Here is a 26,253-nt window from a genome sequence, read left to right on the forward strand (position 1 = left end):
CTTGCTTTCTAAACCAGGAAATAGCCAATGCTTCTGTATTTTGGTTAAGTACCTTTTTGCACTGGACCTGAATTGGTTCACTTTCCTCACTACCCAATTGAGACATACTTTTCCTGAAGTCTTTTCAACATATGTTAAACTGGAAAATTATTACACTCCAAATGTTTGTGGGTTCTGTTACTCCAAAATCCATTTGTAAATTCTGAGGGAAGTTGGGGAGAGCTTAGACTACATCCTATCTACTCTCCACTATGTTGGCTCCACCCACTCTAATCATTTTTTTTAACAGAAATATATATTTTATTTTGTCAACAACATTTATAATCATTCACTAAGAATGTCCTTGGTTCTCTTCTATCTCTATTCTCTTTCCGTTGATGATCTAATTAATTCCTACAATAATAATTTTTAAAATGTCTGTGCAAACATTCCAAGTAAAGCCAGTTATAGTATCTCCTCTGAACTCTTAATTTCACGCTTCCAACTACTTGCTGGACATATCCATTTAGATGTTCTATAAACACCTGAAAATCATTATGTCTAAAATAAGTTGTATTTTTCCCAAACCCCTCCATCCTCTCCACTTTCCTATTTCTGTTGGGCTTACCATTATCTTAACAGTTACTCATGGTTGCAATCATGGACTCTTCCTTGCTTCTTCTTTTCTTCATCATTCATAACCTATCATTTGACAATATTACTCATTTTATCTTCAATACATTTTTACACAGCATCTGCTAAAAATTCAAACTTTTTATTACTTTTCACTTGAAATATTTCAATAGCCAACTAATTTGTCTCTCTGCTTATAGTCTCTCTTCTCTCCAATCAGCTATCAAGTTGATATCCCCCAAATTGAGATTAATCAATCAATCAACAAATCTTTATTAAATGTCTATATTGTGCCAGACACTAGAGATACAGATAGAAAGAAACAACCTTTACTTGCAATGAGCTTCAATTCTAATGGGAGAAACAAGTGCATCTGAAAACACATACAATATAAATATAAAGTTAGTAAAAACACACACATATGTAGATTATGTGTATTATAAAAATACACATATCTATAAAAATACACATACACATTAATTAAATACAAAGATATTTGGAGGGAGGGCACTAGTAATAGAAGGAATCTGGAAAGACTTCATGTAGGAAAAAATACCTAAGCTGCATCTTAAAGGAAAAGAAGGACTCTGAGATAAAGGTAAGGAAGGAGTGGATTTCAGGTATGAGGGATGGCCACTGTACGATAGCTTGGAAATGAAAAATAACATTGTTGTGAATTAACAACAAAGAAAAGCTCAATTTTTCTGTATTGCAGAGCATGGGAGGAGCAGCACCCAGTGAGGCTGGAGAGATAGTTTGTGCCAAGTAGTTATAGGGATTTAAAAGCTTTACAGAAGAGTTCTAATTTACCCTAGAGGCTAATAGGGAGTCACTGGAGTTGATTGAATAGAGGAGTCACATGGTTAAAGATATGCTTTTTAAAAATTTTTTGGCATCAGAGTGAAGGACAGATTGGAACGATGAGGAACATGAGACAGAAAGGCCAATTAGGAGACTTTCAACATTCCAAATGAGAGATAATGAAGGCCTGAACTGAGGTGGAAGCTCTGTAAATGAAGAGAAATAGAACTGGCAGCTGACTTAATCTTGTCACCCTCAATCGTCAATGAATCCTTTTGTCTCAATGATAAAATGTAAAATTTTTATCCTGGTATTTAAAGCTCACCATGATATGCCTCGGACTTCCCTTTCTATTCTTATTTTGTATTCTTCTTCTTCATATACTCCTTGTCCTAGCCACAGTGACCTGTAAAATGATGCATACATGGCATTCATTCTGTCTTCTCTGAACCTTGGCACTAGTAAGGTCTCCTGTTTGGAATGCACATCTTCCATACTTGATTGGTAGAATGACTAGCTTGTATTCACATCACTTCTTATGTAAGAATTTAACTGATTATCCTGTACCCTGCTGTCAGCATTCTCTCTCAAAATTATTTTATCTTTATATATAATTTGTATTTACCTGAATTCATGTTATTTCTCATCAGTCAAATATAAACTCCATGAGACCAGGTATTATTTCACTATTGTGATTTCAATCCCAGCACCAAGCAGAATATCTCAAACATAGTGGGAACCTAATGTTTATTGAATTGAATTTGGTTTCATGATTAGTGCTTTTCAGGGACGTCTTTGTTTTAAGAAGTATAATGCTAATTCTTAAGCTGTGATATTTTATTCTTAATTATTTCCTTAGCCAAGAATTTTCTTTTTTATAGTAATGAAATATAATCTTTCCTATCTAATCAGTTAGGCTAAATTGGTTAAAAAATTATTATGGCGTTTACTCTTTAAGTAGCAAAAACAAGTACTAAAATTTAATTTTCCAGTGCTTAGCACATGCCTGGTAAGCACTTAAGAATGCTTGTTAGCTTGACTTAATGTTCAGATATAGTATTGAAAGCAACTCATTTTCTCATATTAAATTCTTCATGACTAAATTACCTTTTCTGTTTTTCAGAAGACACATCTGAACTGCTATTGATATCTTCTTTTGAAGAGACAAATGAAACAGAAAATATTGAAAGAAGTTTTAGAAAAAGGCACAAAAATGAGACAGAACCTACTTTGCATGAACAGATGTCTTGGGAAAACAGAAATCATAATCTTAGTGAAAGTGTATTAATGGGACTCATGATCAATAGGATTGGCCAAGAAGAAAGCCCTGGAGAAATGGTTGAAAAATTAGGAGCCGATGCAAAAATTCTTTCAAATGTTATGCAGAAAAACCCAAGGCCAAATACCCTTGATATTGGAAATCCATCTTTAAGATCAAAAAGAGACAGTCTGGAAAAGGAATCTAGTGATGATGACACACCTTTTGAGGGTACTAGCTGTTTGACAGATAAAATTGACTCCCCTGTGATTTTTGACTTAGAAGATTTAGACAATGAAGTAGATACATCAAAAACAGAGACCACCTCTACACAAAACCCTAAGAGAATTGAACGATTGAACAGCAACTTTTCAATAAAACCTATCGAGAAAACTGATGTTGCTGCTGGATTTGATCCACTCTCACTTTTAGCTGCTGAAACTGAGCAGCAGCAGAAAGAGGTGGAAGAAGATGAAGAAAATGATGAAAAAAGTATTTCCACACCATCAGCAAGAAGAGATTTAGCAGAGGAAATTGTGATGTACATGAATAATATGAGCAGTCCTTTGACCAGCCGTACACCAAGCATTGATTTACAACGGGCTTGTGAGGATAAATCTGCAAATAAGAAAAGCCCAACAGTAACTAAGCCATGCCGAAGGTCTAGCCTTCCTCCTATTTCTCCCAGACCAATGCGTCTTACCAAATCTAAAAGTTACTATATAAAAAATGAAGATAAACCCAGGGATAGACTTTGGTCTTCTCCAACTTTCTCACCAACCTGTCCACTTAGGGAACAGTCTCAGGATATGACTGGTACATTAACTCTTGTTCCATCACCTTCATTTAATTTAGATACATTAATAACACCTAAATTAGATGTTCTAAAGAGTAGTGTATTCTCTGCTGGGAAAGGTGTTGCAGAGAAGGCAAGCAAATGGTATACAAGATTCACTATGTATACTACACCCTCCAAGGTAAGATTTTCTGGTATAATCATGGTTACTTCTTTCTACCCCCTTGATGGAAAATTTGAAAATGCATGACTGCTGGAAACATTTATATTGATAGTTATTCTTTAAATAATGGACCTGTCTAAAGAAAACTTTTAAAAATCTTAAATTTGTTTATGTTTAAGACTTAGGCCTCTAAGGAGAAGAAATTTTATTGATTAGATTTCTTTCTATAATTCCACTGTGAAAGATAACTTATTAAGTAAGAATTGTTTATTAGAGTCCATCATGAGAAAAATTATTATTGATTTTCAATCTTCATACTGGTTTTCTGACTAAACCTATTAATATAACAAAGTGAAGATTGTTAGCATATTAGTTCTACAAAACAATTTTCAAATAAAAAAAATAGAGCACACTATCAGCAGAAATTGTTACTCTTATTGCATTATGGATATTGCCATTGTCTCTTTTTTAAACTTCTTTTCCTTTTTATTCTAATGAAGGGGAGAGGGTTCTCTCATTTATTTGGTAGATTCACATACTTTCAAAATATATATTTGATTAGAAGTGAAAATAAAGGCAAATAATCTTTAGCCTTTAAAATTTGTAGGCAGTAAAGTCTTTTTTTGATTTTGTAAAATTAATCTTTCAGAAATCATTGATTTTTTCTGCTTGCACTTTGGAAATTTCTAATAGGTCAATGGCCATGCCTTCTTAGGGCTTTCTAATTCAGCTTGGCTTCCTGTAGGCAGCATGAACAAAGAAAGGACATGTCTTCTCAGTCAGTTGTATTTTTTAATATTATATGTTTGAAATAATAACAATTATAAAAAGTCACTATTTATAAGGTACTATACTATCTATTTGAAGAAATTTGTATCACTGTATAATCAAATGTGCCTTTTAAAAATTTTTTAACTAGTATTAATCAATACTTAACTTGAAATTGGTTCTGTCACTCCCAGATCTAAATAGAAAAAAAAGTTTTCAACTCATTCTGAATCTTTGCTTAAATGAAGATGATTTTACACTATGCACACAACCGACTTTCATTCTGGCTCCAATGCTTCAGAACTTAAGGGTAGTTTGGATTCCAAAGGCCTTCTCCTTTTTTCTCACTGTTTCACTTTCTCAGTATGCTAACTAGTGCCTAGCACTTGTCTTGGGCAAAGATGTCATTTGATTTTTCCAGTGTCCTAAAATGCCTATCCTGAAAAGAGGAAAGAAAAAAGTTTTGACACTGCATAGGTCAGAATAAAACTCCATAGCAGGACCTTTCTAATCAAGAGAAAGCTAGGTACTGCACTTTGTTTTCAATCATTCACATAGGGAGCTCCTAGGTGAGAAATTTCTTCTGATTATATAGATCACTACCTTCTCTGCAGACCTGTCTTGAACATTCAGAGGTTACAGGACTTATCCAGGGTTACACAGCCATTATATGTCAGAGATGGGGCTTGAACCTAGTCTCTTAAGCCACCTCTAATCATTGTACCATACTGCCTCTTGATGAAGAGAAAACGTTTCCTTTAACCATCTCTTCTTTCCCTGGCTTGCTGCCATTTAGAGCTCAGAATTAATGAAAACACAATTTTTACTCAAATACTAAAGACTATTGTCTTTACTATTGTCATAGACTGAGGACTCCTTTACAGTCTTCTATTTTTTTCTGAGTCAACTGCTTTTTTGTCCATTTGGCTTTTTTCCAGTGCATATTAACAAATAACAAATAGCAAATAACGAAATGAAACAAAAAAAACATTTTAACTATTTGCACAATTGTTTCTACAAAGTCTTTAAATGTATTAATTTGAAATAATTATTTTCCTCTTGACAGGTAATACTCTGAAATAAAATTATTAGGAGTAAGAAAAATCATTTTTGTAAGATAAGTTTTATTCTAGAGATAGTTTGTAAAACTCTGAATTCATTTTGCGATGGACATTATGTCTCAGTGGTAAGTCTTGAGACTGTCTCATTATATTTTCCCCAAGCTGACTGTCAAGGATACATTTCTTGTTTGTTTGGATTTTTTATTATTATTTTTTCTCCTGTTGAACATCCCCATAGTACCGATATTGGTAAAGGAACATTATTAAATTGGTTGTCTTAACTTGAAAATAGTGAACTTTCTCCAGGCTAAAAAAAATAAGCAATTTAATTGTCTTATTAGGATCAGAATTCAGACCGAACCAGTCTTTCTTCAGTTGGAGCCCTAGATTCTGAATCTACCTCTTTAACAGATGAAGAAGCTTGCAGTGAATTTGAAGGAATGCCTTCCCCTCAAGAGAATAATGTCACATCAGAGACAAAGGGAATCGGACTTAGTAGATCAAGTCTAGAAAGTACTACCTCTTGCGAGGGTTTGTTTTAACAATTTTATAACATAATTTTATAATATTCATCTCATTTGTAATCCCTTTTTGCTAATTTATATCTTTAATTATATCTACTTGAGAATTCCTCATTCTAATCATAGATGCTTCCCTGAATGTGGTACTTTTATCTGGCTCTAGTTTACCACTAGAAAGATCCTGGGAGATCATTTAATATGCTCCCTCATTTTACAGATGAGAAAACTGATCAGTGTTTTCTTTTACAACTTCTGTGTTTTCTTACCCAACATGACTTTTTTGGAACTGTTTTGCATAACTTCACATGTGGTTTCTTAATTGTGGGTGGGGATAAGGGAGAGAACCTAGGGGAAAAAAATTTTTTTAAACAAATGTAAAAAAAAAAAAGAAAGAAAGAAAAGAAAACTGAACTCAAAAAAAAAAAAAAAACAAAAACAAAAAAAAAAAAACCTTGTTACTTGCCTAAGAACACAAATTAGCAAAAACAAAAATAGAAATTAGTTTTTAAAGAGAGAGAGCAAAAGAATACCTCTTTTGTAGAATGAAAGTCTGAAATAAAAAAAAGAGTATCTTTTGTCTAGGTATTGGAAGATGACTTTGACAGAATTAAAAAACAAAATCTCTCATGTTCTGAACATCTTCTATCCTTACATAAACTTTATCTCTTAAGATTTATATTCCGTCCTTACCTAGACCTTTAAGCACATACCTAAACCTAAAATGTATGAACCAGAAAATTTTATTCCTTTTAATGCTGGTCATGATATAGTTACGAAACAGATCATTTCCATTAACCCATTTTTAAAATGTTTGGTATTTTTTTAAAACTTTAGATTCATTTTATTTTTTTCATTTATCAATCAACATTTATTAAACCTTACTATGTGCTTTCAACTAAGCTACACATTGAGAATACAAAGACAAACATGAAAATATTCCTTGCTTAAAAGAACCCTGCATTCTATTGTATGAAACAACAAATAGATCTATAGTTATATACCCCAACACTTACAAAGCAGACACAAAGCTGACCTTAGGAAAACACTAGTAGGTTGGGGGACCAGTAAAGGCTTCCTGTTGAAGGTGACTATTGAGCTAAACTTGAAGGAAGCAGAAGGAAGGGAGGAGAACATTCTAATTATAAAGGGACAATTGGGTACAAAAGCAGAACCATGGGATATGAAGGACCACAAGTAGGCCAATATGATTGTACTCTAGAGTGTAGAGGAAGCAATAATTAGCAGTGACAGAATAGTTAGAAAAAGGTCATATTGTGAAGAGCTTTAGATGCCAGGTGAAATAGTTTGTTTGATTCTCGAGACAGTAGTTTTATTTAGTGGGAAAATGACATGGTCAGAATTGCACTTTAGGAAAATCACATTAAAAATAGTATGGAAGATGGATTGGAGTAGGAAAAAGCTGGAGACTGGAAGGGTAGATATTTCCAGAATCTAGGCAAGAGGCAATATGGGCCTGAACAAGAGCACTGGCTATGTGAGTAGAGGAAGAGATGTGTATAAGAAACACAGAAATAAAAATTACTAAAATTTGCCAGCTAATGGTCTTTGTAGGATGAGTGAGGATGAACAATTGAGGATGACATCAAGGTTGCAAACTGAATAATAAAAAACATGATGTTACCTTCAACATGAAAAAGTTCGGAATAAGGATGGGTTATGGGGGGAAATCATGGGTTCTCTTTTGGACATATGAGCTTGAGATACCTCCTGGTTAATGTTCAATGGGCAATTAGTAATGTGGAACTGGATTTCAGAAGTGAGATTTGGAATTGATCTTTTGGTATATGAGTCATCTGCATAAAGATTAAAATTGAACTTATGAATATTGATATATGGATGTACCAAAGGAGAGGACCTAGTGAAAAGGGAACAGGGTCTTTCAACATACCAACAATTAGTAATAATGACAAGGACAATGATTCAGTGAAAGAAATTAAGAAATTGTGATCAGATAATAAGATAACCAAGAAAAAAATCCTTCAATAGTTTTGATTCCCTCATCCATTTCAGCAAGCATTTATTAAGTCCCTACTACACACAGGATATAGGTACTGGTAATAAAAAAACAAAGCAAAATATTGTCCCTGTCCTTAAGGACCTTAGATTATATTACATACAATCTAGATGGCATATAAACATAATGCCTCTTAGATTTGTACAGTAGATTCTCAGGAAATATTTGTTGAAGAAATGAACCCAACATATACATGGACAAGTTTGTTTTCCCTGGTAACTAAAATGTATATATTAAAAATACATTTTCAGTGTTTTTTGCCTTACTGGTGTTTTATTGTTTTATGCCATGAAGGTTTTTTCCCCCATAAATAGAATACTTTCTTGAGTTATTATTACTGAAATCTAAAATTGTTATTTCATTTGTGAAAGTAAACCTACATTTAGTTATTTTAAAATTATCTACTATAATTTATTTTCATATTTAAAATATTTTGTTTGTTATTTTTTAAACAATGAATAGGTCCCTTGTCAAAGTTCGTTTTACCTGGAAAATCAGAATTGGCATCTTCTTGCAGCACAAGTAGTACAAATATCTTCCAGAACTATGCTATGGAGGTAAGAAATTCTTTTGAATTAGTATCTTTGTAACTGTAAAACTGAAATGAGAGAGAAAAGGACAAAATACAAGAGAACTGGAATGATTGAAGTATATGCAGTGTTTATGAATGAGGTATTATGAACCTAATATAAATGTCATTGCTCCCAATATTAATTTGTAGATTCAAATTCAAATTTGCAGAATCAAAATACCAGTGGGTTTCTTTATAGTTCCAAATAAAATCTTTACAAAATGTATATGGAAAAAGAAAAGGACAAGAATAATTAGGAAAGGTTTTGAAAGAAAAACAATAAAATTGGAAGACTTGTCCTCTGACACATTGAAGTATTACAAAGCTGTTAGAATTATATGGTATTGAGTTAAAATTAAACATAAAGATTAGTGAAATAATCTAAAAAACTCAGAAATAGATTCAAATATATATGTATGTGCATATATATATTTGTTTTTGTTAAAACTATGTTAAATAAAACTGGGAAAAAATTTATTATTTAATACAAGATGTTGATAATTATAACTGACTCTTAAATTATTATTGTAAGGCTTATAAAATACTCTAAACACCTCGTTGGTAATTTCTCTGAAACCTTATTGAGTTTAATGCCTGTTTATAGAAGAAGAAACTAAAAGACTCAGAGATATGAAATGACTTAGAGACAATAATGTCAGAGTCAGAACATGAAGCTGGGTCCCTCTCACTTCTAAGGCCCTTACTTACTCTATTGCACCACATTGCTAATGATGATGTGATGACAATATAGTCAAAAATACATTTAGATCCATAATTTATATAATGTGTGTTTTATCAAAGATTCAAGAATTTTTTTAAAAGCATTAGAAGGTTATAAGAAAAAACATCAGGGCAGCTGGATGGCGCAGTGGACAGAGCACCAACTCTGAAACCAGGAGGGCCTGAATTCTAATCTGACCTCAGATATGTCATTTCTATTTGCCTTGATTTCCTCATTTCCTGAAAAATGAGAATAATAGCACCTATCTCCCAGGATTGTTATGAGGATAAAAGTGCTTTGCAAACCTTAAAGCATTGTATAATTGTTAACTTATTATTAATGATATAATTAAGATAAAAAAAATAACATAGAGGAGAATAGCTGTGGCCTGTATCAGAAGAAAAAAACTGACATCAAAAATGTACAAGGAACATCTATCTATATTTAAGGGTAGCCTATAGTCCCTATTGGATAGTCAGACACTTTACAAAAGAAGATAAGAAAATTTAAAATACTCACATGAAAAAATTCATTCAAGAGAATGAAAATTGGAATAATGATAGGTACCACTTCATATCTGTCAAAAAAGTCAAAAACAAATAAATAGACAAAAACAACAAAAGGTATTGTAGCAGGTCCTTAGGAAAACAGTGTATTGCTGCTGAGACTATAAATTCATACAGTCTTCCTGGAAAGCAACTGGTTTTCCAGATTGTCTGTTTTTAATGATATCCTTTGACCACATACTCCCACTATTTGGAATATACCACAAGAGTATTAAAATTAATGCAAAAAATTACAACTGCATATCAGGTGTCCTCAAACTACTCCCCGCAGGCCAGATGAGGCAGCTGAGGACGTTTAACCCCCTCACCCAGGGCTATGAAGTTTCTTTATTTAAAGGCCCACAAAACAAAGGCTTTGTTTTTACTATAGTCCAGCCCTCCAACAATCTGAGGGACAGTGAACTGGCCCCCTATTTAAAAAGTTTGAAGACCTCTGTTTATATTCATAAGACACATGGTATAATAGATAGCAAGTCAGTCTTTCAGTCAGAGAGGCTATGGATTTAAAACCACTTGTGTATCGAGTAGCTAGATGTCTCTGGGCAAGGCATCATGCAAGGCATGCATGAACTTGGTTCAGGTTTGTCAGCCTCAAAAGGACAGAGTAATTGCCTGAATGCATTATTTATTGGAGGAAATTTGCTCATCATGAATTCTCTATACTTAGGAAGCCACAGGTCCAAAATCCCTCCCAAATTATGTAATAGCAAAAAACTGGAAATAATAAAAAACTGGAAATAAATGTTCCTCTCCCAATAGGAAAATGTCTTTCTGAACAATATCTGTATCCTAAACCCAGTTGTCCTACTATTAGGAACATTATTTTAGTCTATGTAAACTATTAATAACTATCATTTGTAATAAAAAAGAACTGGAACAATATAGAGGTCCAACAGAAGAATATCTAAACAATTTGTAGTGTATATCAATATAGTGGAATATTAAAATATAATTAAGAATGGTAAATGAATAAGGAAACAGAAAAAATGTGATAAGAAAAATTTAAGAAAGCAAGTCTAAAAGAATGGTTCATCTTTTTTATTAAGATCACAATGAATATAAAATGGTATCTAAATTGGAGTAACTGCTGATCTCCAGACAATATCCAATATTGCTTTATAATAAAAATATCAGTATAAATGTTATTAATGTAGAATTGTTTTCTATCTCTTGCCTTCAATTTTAAATTAATGAGATTTTACTGTACAATTTTCAAGTCAAAAAACTAGAATCATTTATGAAATTTATGGATAATGAACTAATTTTCTTTTTTCTTTGCAGCATCATTATGAATAATAATAATAACTTACCTTATGTGATGCCATGATATTTATAAAGCACTTTTCTTACATTTCCATTTGATCCTCAGATTAAGCTTTTGAAGTAATACAATTAGAGTTCTCATATTTCAGATGAAACAGCCAGTAGCCAGAGAGACCTAATAGTTTTCTCAAGGTTATGAAGCTCATAAATGGCAGAACTGGGATTTTAATCCAGGCCTTCTGACTCCAGGGGAGATATTTTTCCTGCCTCCCTTAGATGAAGCCTGAATGTTAATCTTCAGATAGATTTATTTCTTGAGTTAGATTTTATTTTAATTCACTTTGTACAGATAGCAATTCTCATGGAATAGTTTAAGGCTTGACCACAAAAATACATAAATTCAAGAGAGTGTTGTTTTCTCTTGCAGGTTCTCATATCAAGCTGTTCAAGATGTCGAACTTGTGACTGCCTTGTACATGATGAAGAAATCATGGCTGGTTGGACAGCAGATGATTCAAATCTCAATACCACATGCCCTTTTTGTGGAAATCTTTTCTTACCCTTTCTAAATATTGAAATAAGAGATTTGCGACGACCTGGCAGGTAATAACCTTTCTTTTTTCTTTATATTCACTAGCTTTGTTGGTTCTGGACAAATCATTTAAATTCTATTTGTCTTAGTTTCCTCAACTGTAAAATGGGGATAATAAAAGCACCTATCTCATAGTTATGCCATGAAGTTATGCCAATGCAATAATATTTTTAAAGCACTAAGTAACAGTGCCTGGTGCTATATAAATGCTACCTGTAATGCTAATGATTATTCTTGTTATTTAAAGAAGCATGTATTTGTATACTTTTTCTTTAAAAAAATTTAAAACATGTCATTCACATTGTAGGTATTTTTTAAAGTCTAGCCCTTCTACTGAGAATATGCATTTTCCATCATCATATTCAAATCAAACAAGGAAGTCCTACATTTCTTCATCAGCCTCAGGCGTTGCTATTTCTGCTCAAGAGAATTTTAATGCAAATAGGTAATTATGGTTATGTGGTGTTACATATTTCTAGCACTTTGTATGTTCTATTTCAGCCTTATTTGGTGATCTTTTACAGTGCAGTTTTAGGTTATTAAACTAATAAACTGTTAAAAGATTTGACAGTTTCAAAGGAGTTAAGTTCTGAAATTTGTTAATAGAGCCTCATGAAAAATTTCCACCTCCTTCAGTTGTTTAAAAAAGGTATTAAAATGGATCAGGAGACTAATGTTAGGTCATAAACACATGAACTTTTCAATAGAAAGGCAATATATATTGAAATGTCACCAAAATGGGGGATTGTAAAGTTTATAATAGAATATTCCCCACATTTTTTAAAGGCAAAATTAATAGGAAACTTAAAGCTTCAGATTATTTTTTCTTATCTTTGTCTTTCCAAGAAATTAGTAAAACATATGCTTGCTTTATTTTTATTTATCTTTAATGGAAAAAATTGTCCTCAGAAAAGACAAAAATAAACATGAAGAATAAGATAAGATGGAACTGCCAAATAAGATTTCTCACTAGGGTCATTGGCTCAATCCACCAGGTACTTTGTGATGACAGCTTCACTCTGGAATCTGGCACTAAGAACCATCCCCAAGAAGCACTAGTGACAGAGGAGCTTCCTTTTAGAAAATGAGGTTTCTATGGTCACTTGGACAGAGTTCAGGAGGTGCCCTTGACATCCAAGTATGTTCTCTCTAGACTCAGCACAAGCCAGGCTCTTTTTTAGGACCATACCAAAAAGTTCCTCTTCGTATACAGGTTATCAGGGAAGAGCCAGTGCACCTTTAAAATGGAGAAGAAGGGCTTCCAGGTAAAAACAAAGGAAAAGAATGTGAAGAGGTAGAAGTGAATTTCTAATTGTCAAGTAGAAAAATATGCCACAGAGGAGAAAGTACCACTCAGTCAGAATCAAGTAAAAGCAAGAAAGTTTTTTTGTTTTTTGTTTTTTCCCTATAGAAGGGGATAGTCTGAACTTTTGATACAGAAGCAGCTCCTTGTGCTGCAAAGAATGAGGATGTGAATCCCCAGGGACTGGCTAGGAAAGGGAGATCATCCAGTAGGTTTGGGGGTGGAGGGAAGGGAAAGAAAAGATTTCAGGGCAGAGGACAAGAGTGGTATGGGGTTTGGGCAGAGTTACTTCCTCTCTGGGCCTCAAAGTTAGGAAAAGAATTTGAAATTATACATGATTATATAAAAACATGGTCCAAACCTCTAAGAGTAAGAAAAAATACAAATTAAGACAACTCTGGAGTTTCTCTTCACTCTGCAAATTGTCAAAAATAAAAAGAGAAAAGAAAACCAGTCAGTGTTAGAGAGATTATGGGAAGATAGGCACACTAAAACATAGTTGAACTTTTGAATTGATCCATTCATTCTTTCAATTTAAAATTATGCAGAAGTGATTATACCATCCATACCCTTTGACCCAATGACCCAAATACTACTTATAGATCCCCAGGTCGTCAAAAACAAAATATCACCATGGTGATCTTTGTTTCCAATTCTTTAGTGCTGCAGAGGGGTTTTTCATCAATTGGGAAAAAGAAGGGAAAGTAAACATAGTCTATGAGTGATCCAGATTTAGAAAGATTTACATAAATAGACGCAAAGTGAAATAAGCAAAACCAAAAAGACAAAAAGAAAATGGACTCTGAACAATTGAGACAGCAAGGACAGTGTAGAAGATCAATTAATGAAATCTCCCTCCTCAGAACAGAAAGGATAAGGGATAGGGACAGGCACTGTAAAATGTGCTTGTACCTTGTCAGATGTCACTCTTACCAGGTTTTCTTGTTTAATTGATTTCTTTTTGTGACAAGGGAGAATTCATTCTTAAGGGAGTTGGGTGGGATTTCCCCCTGCAATGAATGAGGTCATTTCAGGACATCAGTTTAAAAAAAAATAAGCTTGAAAACAAATGGAGTTGTGCCAATTAAACCTTTGTTTTGATAGGGTTACTAGTTTGGTAAATCAAGAAAATGTGAAAAAATATCATTTACCTAGGAATGGGAAAGATGAAAAGATTAAGTTAACAGTTTTTTAGTTTGATTCAGAACCAGTTGAGCGATGAAATCCAAACTGTAGTCAGTAATGCAGTATTGTCAATTTTAAAGAATCTATAGTGCAACCTGTACTTTTTCCTTGGGCTATTTAATATTTTCACCAGTGACTTAGGATAGACATTAATGTTATGCTTGTCAGATTTATAGATAGTACAAAGCTTTGATAAATAATTGGGAATGAGGAACTTTTAAAAAATACATATATAATTCATATATTGGATCTAACATATATTTCAACATATTTAACGTGTGTTGGACTATCTGCCAGCTAGGGGAGGGAGTGGGGGAAGGAGGAGAAAATTTGGAACAGAAGGTTTTTCAGGGGTCAGATTTGGAAAAATTACCTATGCATATGCTTTGTAAATAAAAAGCTTTTTAAAAATACATATATGTTTACAAGTGATTTGATTTAATTAATATTTAATAATTTTTCCAAATTTTTTCCCCAAAATTTGAAAAGGAAAATATAAAAAATGTATTCCTAACACCTAAGCTAGTTCAAGATAAAGCAAAGAAAGGACTATGTAGACCTTTATTCTATTTCAAAATCTTTGCATAAAATTCTCATTTAAAAAAAAAAACTATTGCAATTAACAAAGAAATTATTCAAGTTAACCAAAATAGATGCAAGTATGGTGCTTCATTAGTAGAACAATTCATATAAATAGCCATTATAAAAACAAAACATCCACATGATTACTTCAATAAACACAATAAACACAAAAAAGTTTTTTGACCAGGTACAATATTTATTAATGCTAAAAACTCTATAAAGTACCAGTGTAGGAGATAAAATAGAAATTAGAAAAAAATATTATCTAAAATTAAAAACACTATTTGCAATGGAGAAAACACTGTCAGTGTTCCCAATAACTAATGAGGACAAACCAAAGATATCTTTTTTCTCACTATTGATTGCCATACTCAATATATATAGTGGTGTATTGTTTTACTAGTCTTAATTTTAATAACCTTATAACTAGTGAACAGCTTTAGATTACATAATAAAATTACAATGAAAATTATTATTATTCTATTTAAGTGATAAAGTATATCATAACAATTTGTGAAAAGTATGATTCCACTTAAATGTATTATATTTGTTTTGTTTGTTTTGCTAGAAAGGCTTATAATACAAGATAAAGAATTTAAAGGTGAAAACATTGACAAAAAGGAGACAAAACTATCTCTATTTGCTGGTGAAAGCTGGCTTTCATGGAGAACCCAAGATAATCAACAACAATTTAAAAAAAAACTAATTGAGACAATAACTTCAGTAAAATATTTAAATACAAGATAAATTAACAAAAATCAATATCTGATGTTATATAGTCAAAAAAAACTTCAAAGGGGAATAACAGAAAAGTCCTGTTTAAAACAATTACAAAATGCATAAAATATCTCAGAATCAATCTAACAAGGTTCACTCAAGCTTATAAAAATATATTTATAAAATACTCTTAAAATTTTAAACATAACTTAAATAATCAGTGGGATATTCTTAACGTGATCATGGTTGAAATTAACTAATGTACTAAAAGTAAGTTTACCTAAATTAGTGATATACCACTAAAACTATATAGAGGATACTTTATAGCATTAGACAAAATAACAACAAAGAGAAGCCTTGAGATTTTGACACATGAGGGCTGCTTGAGGTATCCAGGAAAACTCCTCCTGGAGAAGAGTAGTCTTAGAGAAATGGGAAAGGGATTAGACTGAGAACATGGCTTGAATCTAGAGTAAGTAAATGAAAAACTAGGAGTAAATGGCCTAATGGTTTCTTATAATCCAGAGATTCTATATTGGAACACTATAGAAATGTACAGTGTATTGTATTCCTCTGCATAAATGAACATGTTCAATGCGTATACTATGTATTAAGCATTACCAATTCTTCTTCCCTTCCCCCAAGCAAATCTAAAGAGCAAGAAAATTCATGTGCCCGAAGTATTCAAATCCCTGAAGGAAGGAGACAAAATATGAGTACATCAAAATGTCCAATATTTCCCGTGGCCAGGAGCATTAGTACTTATGGCCCCTTAGACAAGGAAGAAGCAAGAGGCCAGAAGATTGGCCACATTGTGTCTACAGGTAGTCTGCCAGCAACTTTGCAAGGAACAACGGTATATATGTTGATATTTTTAATTTGAATGCTGATCCTTTAGCTATGCTTTTATTTCCCTTATGCAGTATAGTCTTACTAGTTTTAATTTTAATAACTTTATGAGTAGTGAAGAGTTTTAAATTACATAATAAAGTTATAAGGAACATTATTATTATTCCACTTAAGGACAAAGTGTATCATAACAATTGTTTGAAAAGTATGATTCCACTTAAATGTTTTATACTTATTTAATTGTTTTGTTTGTTGTTTTGCAACAGGATTCACTGGGATTAGAGTGGGACCTTCCGAGTCCAGACCCTATTACTGTCCCATATCTCAGTCCATTAGTGGTATGGAAAGAACTTGAAAGTTTGTTGGAAAATGAAGGTGATAATGCAATAACGGTGGCAGACTTTGTGGACCATCACCCGATTGTATTTTGGAATCTAGTGTGGTATTTTAGACGGCTGGACTTACCTAGTAATTTGCCTGGATTGATTTTGACTTCTGAACATTGTAATAAGTATTCTAAGGTATGGGAGAAAAGTCTGTACCAAATATGGTACTATAAATATTGTTCTTTTTACTTCAAAAATGATTTTGCCTATTCTCAATTATGACAAATGAGATTTTATTATATTTCATTTATTCCAGGACCTTAATACTTACAATGACAATTTATGGAACTTTTTTTTTTTTAATGCATTCTTAGTTATATTTCTTTCTTCCTCCCAGGTTGCTATCATTTTTATCAGTAACTTGGGTAAAGCCATGGCATGCTTATCCAATTTGTAGATGACTCTAAGATAAGAGCAATAATTAATGGATGATAGAATCAGGATCTAAAAAGATTTAGCAAGCTAAAACATTGCACTAAATAGAAAGACATGAAATTCAGTAAGAATAAATGTGAAGTCTTACACTTACCAAGTAACAACCACAAAAAAGTAACTTCCAGGCACTGGATGGGGAAGACATAGTTGTTGTTTTTTTTTTTCTTTTTTGAGACAAATTTGTCCCAAAACAAAAAACAAAAAAACTTAAAAGTTTAGAGTAGATGGCCAGCTCATCATGATGTGGTCTTGTAATGTGGCCACCATATCTGATCTTGGGCTCCACTTAGAGGTGTAACTGCCATATGTAAAGAGACAAGAGTCTGTGCTCTGCCCTTATCAAGACCTCCTCTCGACCATTTTGTTCATTTCTGGACACCACAGTTTAAGAAAAACATTGCTAAGCTAGAAAGTGTCCAGAAAAAGGCATCAGGATGGTGAAGGAATTAGAAATGTTTTTAGCCTGGAGAAAAGTATACACAGAAGAGAGATATGATCACCATATTCAGATATTTAAAAGGCTATCTGTCATGTGGAACAGGGACTAGAGCTGTTCTGTTCAGCTTAGAGGGCAGAATGAGGAACAATGGATGAAAAGTTTCAAGATGGGAATCTAGGTTTTGGTATTGGAGGGGGAAAAACCTTTTCCCACAATTAGAGCTGTCCAGAGATAGAAGACCGAGTTGCTGCCAGAGTCCATGAGGGAGGTCATTGAAAGTCTTTGAGTAGAAGCCGGATGACTCCTTTGAGGGGAGAGATAATGATGATTATTTTGAGATTATTTAAGAGCACAGTGAGCCAGTGATGGAGCAAAGACCAGGAGCCACGTACACTCATTTTGTCACTACCACTAACTGCCTGACTTTAAACATTTTTAAAATTGTAACTTTGCAACATTTTTACTACTGGTACTATATCTTAGTGTGGAAGGTGTTTTAATTTTAATATTAACATTTACTTTGTGATTAATATAATATAATTAAGATTTCTTTGTTGTTGTTGCTCAGCCATGTCTGATTCTTCATCACCCCATACAGTTTTCTTGACAAAGATACTGGAGTGATTTGCCATTTCCTTTTCCAGCGGATTAGGCAAACAGGCTAAGTGACTTGCTCAGGATCACAGCCAGTGAGTGTCTGAGGCCAGACTTGAATTCATTCCAATTTGGACATTCTATTCACTGAACCCTCTAACTGCTTTCTTACCATACCATCAGGGTGTTTTCTTGGCAAAGATACTGGAGCGAGCAGGAAAAAAGAAAGAATCAACACAGGCCCCCAAAAGCCACCTTTTGGCTTTTCCTACTTTCTTTTGTGCTTTTTCTCCTCCCTTCTTCCACTCTTTCCCTCTTTCCTTTCCTAGCTCCAAGAGCCCAGGGGGGAAGCATATAATTTTTTTATATATACATATACAGTATGTCATGTTCATCTTAATCAATTACCAGTATATATCTAAAATAATTTTATAAGAAGTAGTATATGCTTATATTAATTATTTTTCTTTTTTTTTTAACTATTTAGATTCCCCGTCACTATATGTCAGAAGACAGTAAATATGTTTTAATTCAGATGTTATGGGACAACATGAAATTACACCAGGATCCAGGACAACCCTTATACATCCTCTGGAATGCACAGAGTAAGTATCTTTCTAAGAAAAAATCTTTATTGACATACAATAATTAAATATTTTCTTCAAGTAGCACAGATAGTCATACAACTGATATTTTCTAATTCCACTTTTTGTCTTTCAGGTCAAAATCGTACTCTTTTGTTTGAGAGTGAGTGTAATGCTTGGTGTTGCTAAGGTGTAGATTTCTTTGAGGGGGGTGACCCATGTATGAATATGCATGTGCATGTCAAAGAAAGATTTTAGCTCTTAGCAAATTGCTCCAGATTCTTTTTCTGCCTGTTTACTAGTTTTTAGTCTTAAACTGCTAACTCCAACATTTTTAAGGAGTACTGTGATGAGCAAAATATTGTTGTTATTTGTATGAAACTATGTTTTATATTAGGCCTATATGTCACCTTTTAGATGTACTTGTCTTTTCCTTTTATACAACCTCCATATTAATATCTCCATTACTTTTTTTGTCCTAGCATTGTTCTTAATTTATTTTCACTGGTGTTTTTTTTTTTGGTTATTTATAATATTCCAAAATATCCATCTGAAAAAATAGCTAATAACTATTGCTTAATTATTTTTCTTCTTTCTAAATCATGAATACTCTTTCACTTGTTATTTTTGTTCTTTTACAGCCCAAAAGTATCCAATGGTCCATTTATTACAAAAAGGTGACAATTCCTTTAATCAAGAACTGTTGAAAAGCATGGTTAAAAGTATTAAGATGAATGATGTTTATGGACCAATGAGTCAGATTTTGGAGATACTAAACAAATGGCCTCATCTTAAACGACAGAGGTAAGAACTATTCTTTTAAGAAAAGCAACACTTAAAATTAAATATGAGATCCATTCAAGCAAATTAATAATTCTTCACTTAGTAAATTATTATCAGAACTGGTTTCATGCCTATTTTAGCCTGACCATAACTTCTAATGATCACATTTTCCCCTAATATTTGGAATCTAACAGTTTCCTCTCCCCCCCCCTTTTTTTTTTCAGGAGTTTATACAGGGAAATACTATTTCTCTCACTTGTGGCATTAGGAAGAGACAACATTGACATAGGTATAATTCATTATAATATTTTGTATTTACTTATCATTGTTTTTCTATATGTTATTGTCAAGAAAAAGAATAATTATCCTCTTATTTCATCATGCCAATGTAAAAACAAACAATAAATATAGACTTTTATATCAAAACATAGTTCTCCAAAGCCTTATCCCTTTAATATTATTAAATGTAACATTAATAAGAATTCTTTGGTGAAAATACTAGTAAAGTACATTAAATATTTTAAGTATATTTTTCATTAGCTCCCAAACTTTTCTTAGTTGGCTTACCTTTTTTCGTCTTTAAGTTTGCTCCTCCCAAACCTCAGGAAGAATGGCCCTTGTTAACTAGAGAGAAGAAGGTTTTTAACCATGCCATTTAAATCTCTATGGATGGCCAGAAAACACTCCAAGGTTTGGGGGTATGGCACATGTGATAACCACATGTTCTATTTTCTGATACAAATCCAATTGAAACTGAAATCTTCCCATTTCCTGAGCCTTATTTTCTTTCTCTGGGATTGGGATTGCGGTAGATGATCTCTGAGATTACTTTTACTCTGAATTTCTCTAAGAAAATGATCAATGTAGTTAACTAATTGGACCATCTTGTCTAGGTGTTCTGAGATCCATTAATAAATAATTTAATATGGCATAGAATATGCTTCTATAAAGTGATTGAATCTATAAAGATGATAAAAGATCATATCAGAAGAATAGATAATAATTCACTGTTGACAGATCATTTTTAGTGAGACTTGACAATGACTCAATTCATGTTTTGTGAATAATGGTATATGACAGGATCAGAGCATCTGTACATTGCTATACTAGGCCAGGGTGGGACATGGGGGGAGGGAAGGAAAACTGAGAATGTTCTCCCATGGCATCTTGGCCCTAGAAGAGTAGAGAGAAGGCCCTCAGTTGAGATGACTTGGTTTTAGTGTGGTAATCTCTAATCCATCTGGGCAGCAAGATGTGTAGGCATGGCAGCAGGCATCTTCAAGAAGAAAATTAGAAAAACTTCAACAAAATAAAGTTTAAAAGAAATATTGGGAGAATATTTTGGTTTAGGAGGAAAAAACTGTCAAAGTGGAAAAAGAAAAGAGGAAACTATCTTTCATGCCTGTATGCTATCCAAAGGCTAGTATTTATAATCACAAGTCTAATATGAATCAGCACTTAATGCCTTTCTCAGAAAAAAACAAATTAATATTAATACAAGGATACATAAAATGAAGAAGAGGACATAATAATTAAAATGACCCTTTATTATTACTCAGAAGTCATTCAAATATATAGAGGCGTCCAACTTCAATAGGATTACAAAATCCAGGAGTCTAGAAAGCAAATAGAATTTTTATAATTTAATGAATGAAAATCAAACTCTCTCTTCTAGTTCTTTCCCACCATTGAAAAATAAATTAAAACAAAAGCTCTCACAAACATGCATATTCAACAAATGAAATTCCTACATTAGCTGTGTCCAAAAAAGCATGTCTCAATCTGCATCCTCTTATGGTTAGCAAGTTTTAGCAAGAGTTATCTACAATTATGGCTGTCATTGTATTGACCAAAGTTAAGTCTTACAAAGTAAGCAACAGAATTTTAATTAGCCTTTAGAGAAGCTAAATAAAGTTGGTTAATCTATATAGATTGTCTAGTTAGTTTTCAAAATGCTTTATTTGGAAAGAACTTTTCAATTCTAAGGGTTGTAAAACATTGGAATATGTTACAAACATTATATTTTGTGATAAAGTTTAGAAGATGAATAAAATTACCTCAAGATAGCTTTTCCTTGTGTTTTTGATTTTGATTGTGTTTCTGAAGTAATATAATACATTGTTATTTATTCTACATGCCCCTTTAAATGCAGATTTCTTTATCTGTGTGAATATTTACAGATGCATTTGACAGAGAATATAAGATGGCATATGATCGTCTTACACCTAATCAAGTCAAGAATACCCACAACTGCGATAGACCACCAAGCACAGGAGTGATGGAATGTCGAAAAATTTTTGGAGAACCTTATCTTTAAAATAAATTTATGTGTACATATTTACATAAATATGTGTGTATTGCATATATACACACACTATATGTTTTGTACAGTTTATGTAAAAATTACCACTTTAGTCTCTAAGAAAATTTCTATCTTTGTTTGGTTTGTTTGTTTTTTTTTTTTTTTTGAAAATGTATTTGCAGCAGAGTTAGAAAGCCCTGACAAACTACAAATCTTTTAGTAAAAGACTAGTAACAACTGGGCTACATACTGCTTTGCTTCCTGGTCCTTTTATTGTTCCCCTCTATAAAGAATTTCATGGTGGGGAAAAACCGTAATTAAAAGTACTTGTCTTAAAAGAAGACAGTCTTTTGGAAAACAGTGATTAAAATCATGTATGAATACTAATAAGTAACATAAAATTAAAGGATTTGCTGTTTACATAGATTATTCAGATGTTATAAAGAACACAAAGTTGTATAATACACGTTTTAAATTGTTTATAGTAAGTTCATATTTTTTTAATTTTTTAAAATTACTATAGAAAACTTTAAAAATGAGCTTAAACTTTAAATGAGCAATTTAGTGCTCTTCCTTCTAAGTCTGCTGCTATTTGGAACAAACAGTCCAACCTATTTTCAATTTGAAAAGAGGGGGGGTGTAAGAAAGAAGGGAGGACACACAAATGGTCAAAAAATGCCAACAGTGACCCTAATATTGTCCTGGGTTCACTTTGCATTTGCACATCAGGAAGCCATAAGTTTGAAAGTGTATACATATATATAAATTGTAGAGTGATATACCCCATACACTGCCAAGATTGGCACACTGACAATCTTGAGAGTAGTAGAAGTCCCAAATATAATTCTCCAGTACTTTCTAAACTCAGGCTCAGTATACAGTGAAGAATCCAGCACTTTTTTGTTGTTATTGCTAATGGCACTTATATAGAGTACATTGGGTTGGGGGGAGAACTTGCAAAATTGAACATAAATTTTATAAATATACATAATGGTGTACATTCCAAGTAAGTGACACTACTCCAAAAGTTTTATCTGATTTTAAGGTGGAAGTAACGATTATGGCAGATATATTCCAGATTTATCATGTAGCACAATCTGCTGTGCTACATGATAATTATAAGGATCACAATCAGGACATTCCATTTAGAATTATATTTAAAATGTATTTTTATTTTACATGGAGCAAAATATTCATTTTCTAAGGGATATATTATAGAATAGATCTTCCATATTAAATTATGTAGCTTTTTAAATAGGCCATCAACATCTACAAATTATGGAAACTAAACAACAAGCTGAATGTTTGTTCAGAGATATTTAAAATTAGGTGTTTTTTTTTTTTTGTTTTGTTTTAAACACTTAGTTGTGCTTCTCTATGCAGTGTTCTTCAAGTTATTTCTTTCAAGGGGAAACAGTATCCCTTGTTACCATTAGTTACTTCATTGATTTTCATTGTTTGGATTTGTGTCTATGTGTTGTCATTAACAAATGAAAATTGCCTAGATAATGTGATGAGACAGAATAAGGAAATGATCCAAAGTTGTGTGTGTGTGTGTGTGTGTGTGTGTGTGTGTGTGTGTGTGTGTGTGTAGCAATTTGTAGAACAGGATGAGATATACCTTCACTGGGCTATAACTAAAAGTCCCATCATTCCTTTCCAAAATCATTTCATCTACAAATAGATCTCATTGTAAACTTGAGCCACTCGTGAATGATAACAACTTGAAGAATTTTAGTTTTCCTTTTAGGGAAATGGTCAGCAAGAAATATATGTAATGCTCCTTACTCAGGCTTATATGACACTCTTTTTTCACCATAACAATTTCTATTCCCAACTAAGTATAAACTTCTCATACTCTGTATTCTAATTCTCTAATTCACTAATAAATTTGAAAATGTTTATCAGTAAGCTTAGGAGACATTATGTTGAATAGCCATGGGATTGAGCATCAGTAATTAATTTACCCTAAGTCACTTTTGTAATAAGGTTCTTAAGTATTGTTTTTATTTTCCCTGTAAAAGCCTCTCTATGGCTATTTACTTTTTTTTAAAAACTACTCATATATTTTACATTCTTATATAAATCTAAATGTCCTAATCTTATAATCCAGGCTCGCTTGGAAAGTGGCTGTTTATTTTGTCTGGATTCTGTTCCTAGTATTTGGATCCGTTTTTTTTTTTTAATTCTATATAATTATTTTTCTAGAATTTTATTTTTTGCATATAGTGATGGGAAATTAAGTCAGAAGAACTGTGAGGAAAACTCCCTTTTTGCCACAGGTACTGTGCTTGCTTTATATGATAGAATAAACAGAAATGGATAGTTGAAATTCCTATCCCATTTGGCACATCTCATTTTAGAATGCTTGGTTTTGTTTAGAGTTGGAAATTGTTGATATTAAATAACAACCATACTACTTGCTTATGTAAGGTTTGTGTTACTTCCACTGTTTTGAAAATTATCTATCCATTACCATTTGTTAGTGTTTTTATAATATGTTGTATTTCAATTATCTTCCTTTTCTCTTTCAACTGCAGAATTGAGTAGATATGTTTATTTTCTGATTCACTTTAGCTGTGGCCTAAAAAAATAATACCTGAAAATATCAGTATCCTGTATCAAATAGCTAATAATGCTTCTTTCCAAAGTATTTTGATAATCACTATGACATCTGAGAATAATAAGAAAGTGCTTTATTCTTCCCCTTACAAAGACTACCTTGTATTTTTGTCGTATAGTCTTATGATCCCATTTAAGAAGGTACCTATTGTCTTTGCACCAGACCACACTGCATGAAGCTTCATTTTTATTTTTATGTGAATATTTACTTGGGTGCTTCCATCCAGTTCATTTATCTCGGGCCAGGAAGGGAAAGAGTCTTCTTTGGAGTGGTTCAATGATATTTGTGCTGAAAATCGAGGTAGATTTTGCCTGTGTGTAGCCTTCTTCATTTCCTGAACTTCTATTTTCTTATTTAGCAGCTGCCCTTCAATAATAACCTTAGCATCCTCAGCACATTATGTCCTCTGATTATTCTGTAATATCCACCTCTGCCCACAAAGCAAATATGTCCCTGGGTTAATCCTATTGAAAGTGTTAAATAGAAATTTTATGAAGGCCACATCAATAAATATTTCCAAATCTCTGCTTGATGATAAAAATGCTATCATATGCTTTTCAACACTTGTAACAAAAAAAAAAAAAAACATAAAACCCTATAAAGCAAGTATATTTTTAGTTTGAAGTACATTTTTTTCCTATGTACCTGAAATATCTTGAACAGTCTAAATTAGAGTTTAGGTTTTCAATACATTACAAGTCAGAACAGTGGTACCAATAAAATGCAACTATCAGTAGGATGAACATAAGTAAGCAAAAATAATCCCAGAACTCATCATCATCTAAGTAATTTCAAAATGGAATAATCATATATCTCTTAAGTTGGATGATTCCTTAAAATTCTCAGTATAATATTGATACTGGCCAAGAAGTTATCCCTGAGAAATAAATGAATTGCTTTTGCATATCAAATCTTTGCCATATGGTACATGTTGATTTATTAGATTAACATTTCTAGTTATTATCTTTGGGATTTTTAAATGGTACTTTGTTACCTCCAAAACTGCACTTTTTTAATGAGTGGTTGTAGATCTGTAAATATGTAACTGAAATTTTATTTACCAAAAAGAATATCAGGAAGTTCATTGTTTTGTTTTATAATTCATTTAAAATATATCTGATCAATGTTCATGATAAACATTTTTCTCTTGTCTCTGGAAAAATGGAAATTCTGTTTGGTTTTACAATGTAAAATAAAAAAAAAAAAAGATTTAGCTAAAAGATCAGCATAGCTATTCTTTTCTATTTTTTTCCCACAGGGTTAGAATCTTGACTCCACCAAACTAGTTAAGCATTAAAAGCAAAGATTAAAAAGCATAACTTTTACTTACTTTATGAAAATAACTCTGAATATCACCATTTAATTTTCCTCGCAGATGACTACAAAACAATTTTGTACTTTTTTGTAAGGGTTTTAAAATTTAGAGGTGAACATTTGTAATGTTCTGCTATATAGCAAGTAGAAATTTGTAATTTATCATTTCCTTCTCTCTGTTCATTTATCTTCCAAATTTCTTTCCATTAATGACAGTGATCTGTCTAATTTAGTGTAATGTATTTTGACATGAAGTCACTGCTTCTTAATTTAAAATTGTTTATATTTTTTAGGACTTTAAGAAGTTTTTAGTTTTCTTTACTACACAACTTATACCCTGTTTTGCTCTTTCCTGTAGCATAGAGTATGAGACTGACCACAACTATTCATCTTTTTTATGAGGTAACAGAGAGAAGTACTAAAAAAAAC

The 26,253-nt window shown here is 32.3% G+C and overlaps 1 protein-coding gene across 6 annotated transcripts in view; it reads left to right on the top strand.

The window, feature by feature from the left end:
- The window catches only part of DENND4A (DENN domain containing 4A), a 131,401-nt gene extending 109,265 nt beyond the window's left edge, over positions 1 to 22,136 (top strand). For 3 of the 6 annotated variants that reach the window (XM_051980828.1, XM_051980829.1, XM_051980833.1), the window contains 12 exons: positions 2,537 to 3,648; positions 5,801 to 5,990; positions 8,478 to 8,572; positions 11,564 to 11,739; positions 12,036 to 12,173; positions 16,161 to 16,371; positions 16,631 to 16,885; positions 18,706 to 18,823; positions 18,939 to 18,965; positions 19,444 to 19,606; positions 19,810 to 19,874; positions 21,766 to 22,136. In XM_051980828.1, the coding sequence (XP_051836788.1) occupies positions 2,537 to 3,648; positions 5,801 to 5,990; positions 8,478 to 8,572; positions 11,564 to 11,739; positions 12,036 to 12,173; positions 16,161 to 16,371; positions 16,631 to 16,885; positions 18,706 to 18,823; positions 18,939 to 18,965; positions 19,444 to 19,606; positions 19,810 to 19,874; positions 21,766 to 21,902 (2,687 nt within the window). In that variant the 3' untranslated portion in view covers positions 21,903 to 22,136. The remainder of the gene's footprint in view (positions 1 to 2,536; positions 3,649 to 5,800; positions 5,991 to 8,477; positions 8,573 to 11,563; positions 11,740 to 12,035; positions 12,174 to 16,160; positions 16,372 to 16,630; positions 16,886 to 18,705; positions 18,824 to 18,938; positions 18,966 to 19,443; positions 19,607 to 19,809; positions 19,875 to 21,765) is intronic. The other 3 variants (XM_051980831.1, XM_051980832.1, XM_051980834.1) reach the window with 1 other exon arrangement.
- Positions 22,137 to 26,253: the final 4,117 nt, after the last annotated feature.

The sequence above is a fragment of the Antechinus flavipes genome, chromosome 2 (assembly GCF_016432865.1).
Source record: "Antechinus flavipes isolate AdamAnt ecotype Samford, QLD, Australia chromosome 2, AdamAnt_v2, whole genome shotgun sequence".
In the NCBI taxonomy this organism is placed as follows: Eukaryota; Metazoa; Chordata; class Mammalia; order Dasyuromorphia; family Dasyuridae; genus Antechinus; species Antechinus flavipes.